The following is a 2,213-nucleotide window of genomic DNA, read 5'->3' on the forward strand; positions in this document are numbered from 1 at the left end:
TAAATTTGAAACGGAATCATGCACAGAACAGAAAAACTTTTTTAAATGATGTTTTAAACATTAGTAAAGCTTTCCAGAAAGTTACAGGATTGCACTATGTATCATAAAGTCACAGCAATTGCTTAAATGCAGTTCATGAATGATCACGCACGGAAGTCACGCACGGACGCTGAGAATTTGTTAATTTAATGTAGATATTTTAAGTAAATAAATTGCATGTAGATATTTTAACATGTAGATATTTTAACATGTAGATATTTTAACATTTAGATATTTTAAGTAAATAAATTGCTTGTGAGTATTTTAAGAGAAATATTATACTTATACATATTTAGTATATTTTCAATGAGAAATAGCAGTTATCAATTATTTCTAGCTAAAGTATAGCGTTTTGAAAATTGTTGTTTATTTTCAAACAGTAGCGATATTATTATGCAAAAAAAAAAAAAAAGATCAAAATATATATATATATATATGTATATTTGGATCTTTTTTTTTTTTTTTTGACTTTCTTAAAAAACATTTATAACGAAAATATTTTTATTATATTTTAGGCTACCTGAACAAATTAAATATATATTTAATTTATTCAGGTAGCCTAAAATATAATAAAAATATTTTCATTATAAATGTTTTTTAAGAAAGTCATAATAGTATGCATATTGCTATAAGTCTCAGTTTTTAATTGCTAAGACAAAGAAAAATAAAAAATCAACGCACAGAAAAATAAAAAATCAACGCACAGAAATATTATATATATATATATATATATATATATATATATATATATATATATATATATATATATATATATATATATAAAGAGAGAGAGAGAGAGAGAGACTCGAAATTAGGGTTTGCATAAGGTAATGCTGACCTAACAGTCAACCTAGAAGTGTTTGAGGTTGGCAAAAAAATTGCCAGCTTTGTTTCTATGTTTTATGGTAAAACCTTTGTATCAAATTTTTTTTGCTGATCTAATCCCGATCTCTAAAAAATTAAAGTAGGCAAATTTTCTGCACTCTTAGCCTTCCATGTAACCTACCTGCCATACTAAAATAACCATATGCCGGGGTTCAGTATATTTATCAACTGAGGGTTTGGCTTGGGGAGAGTAATTATAGATATGAAGGGCATTTCATTTAGCAACAAAAAATGTTTATTTTAAAAAATATTGAATATAAATCACATGTGTAATCTAAAGTTATTTGCATTATATGTTGTTTTTCTTTATAAGTATATCAATAATAATAATACATTTATTTAGAGGAAAAATTTATAATACCTTGAAAGAACATCTATAGGTGATAAACTCATTCGATTTATATCCTTCCATTCACCAAGTAGTTTTCCCAATTGCTCAGCACGCTCAATTAAACCCATAAATCTTTATGTTATTTAGTAAATTTAATAAATCTAAACACATAGAAAATAATTTTAATTAATGTCAATCTTCTGAAAATCAGGTTTTAAAGAGCCATATGATTTACAGAATTTAAAAAATACAATTTTTTAATTTAAAATATGCACCTCTCATCATCAAATTAAACTTGTAACTATTACAGCTGTTTCAGGCTTTAAAGTGACAAGTAATTGAACCTTGCCTTTGCAAAGAGTGTAAATTCCTTTCACACTTGCTGTGTAATAAGTACACTGGTTAAAATAATACTTAAAATAATCTAAGATGGTTTTAAGATGAAAAATATGTTAGGCAGTGTATTCAGTAAATTTAAAAAAAAATAACTTTTTGATTAAAGACTAAATACAAAACAACTGTATAAACATTGATAAATAAACCATTTATTTTAGGCAATGTTTGTTTATATTTTAAATATAAACAAATATTGCCTAAAATAAATGGTTTATTTATCAATATAAATATTATTTATATTTATTTTAGGCCATATTAATTGTAAACTTAAAGATTGAATCTCAGACTTGTTATCAGAATTGGTTGCCACCTGTAACTGATGCATGACAATGTTTATAATAGTTCTAGCATCTAATTTCGGACTAAACCAAAATCTTAACTTTGCTCTAAATTAGAATCTTTGGAATTCCATAAAAATGAATTTAAAACCTGATTTTCAGAAGCTTGGCCGTTGCATCGTAATATTGAAATGTTTTAATAGACTATGAGAATATTTCAATAGTACAATGCAAGGACCAATCTTCTAAAAAATCAGGTTTTAATTTTTTTTTTTTTTTTTTAT

The 2,213-nt window shown here is 24.8% G+C and overlaps 1 protein-coding gene across 4 annotated transcripts in view; it reads right to left on the bottom strand.

Annotated features, from left to right (window-relative positions):
* The window catches only part of LOC136080582 (DDB1- and CUL4-associated factor 1-like), a 69,738-nt gene extending 68,309 nt beyond the window's left edge, over positions 1-1,429 (bottom strand). For 2 of the 4 annotated variants that reach the window (XM_065797402.1, XM_065797401.1), the window contains exon 1: positions 1,286-1,429. In XM_065797402.1, coding sequence (XP_065653474.1) covers positions 1,286-1,383 — 98 coding nt within the window. In that variant the 5' untranslated portion in view covers positions 1,384-1,429. The remainder of the gene's footprint in view (positions 1-1,285) is intronic. The other 2 variants (XM_065797403.1, XM_065797404.1) reach the window with 2 other exon arrangements.
* Positions 1,430-2,213: the final 784 nt, after the last annotated feature.

This window comes from Hydra vulgaris, chromosome 05, assembly GCF_038396675.1.
Source record: "Hydra vulgaris chromosome 05, alternate assembly HydraT2T_AEP".
Taxonomy (NCBI): domain Eukaryota; kingdom Metazoa; phylum Cnidaria; class Hydrozoa; order Anthoathecata; family Hydridae; genus Hydra; species Hydra vulgaris.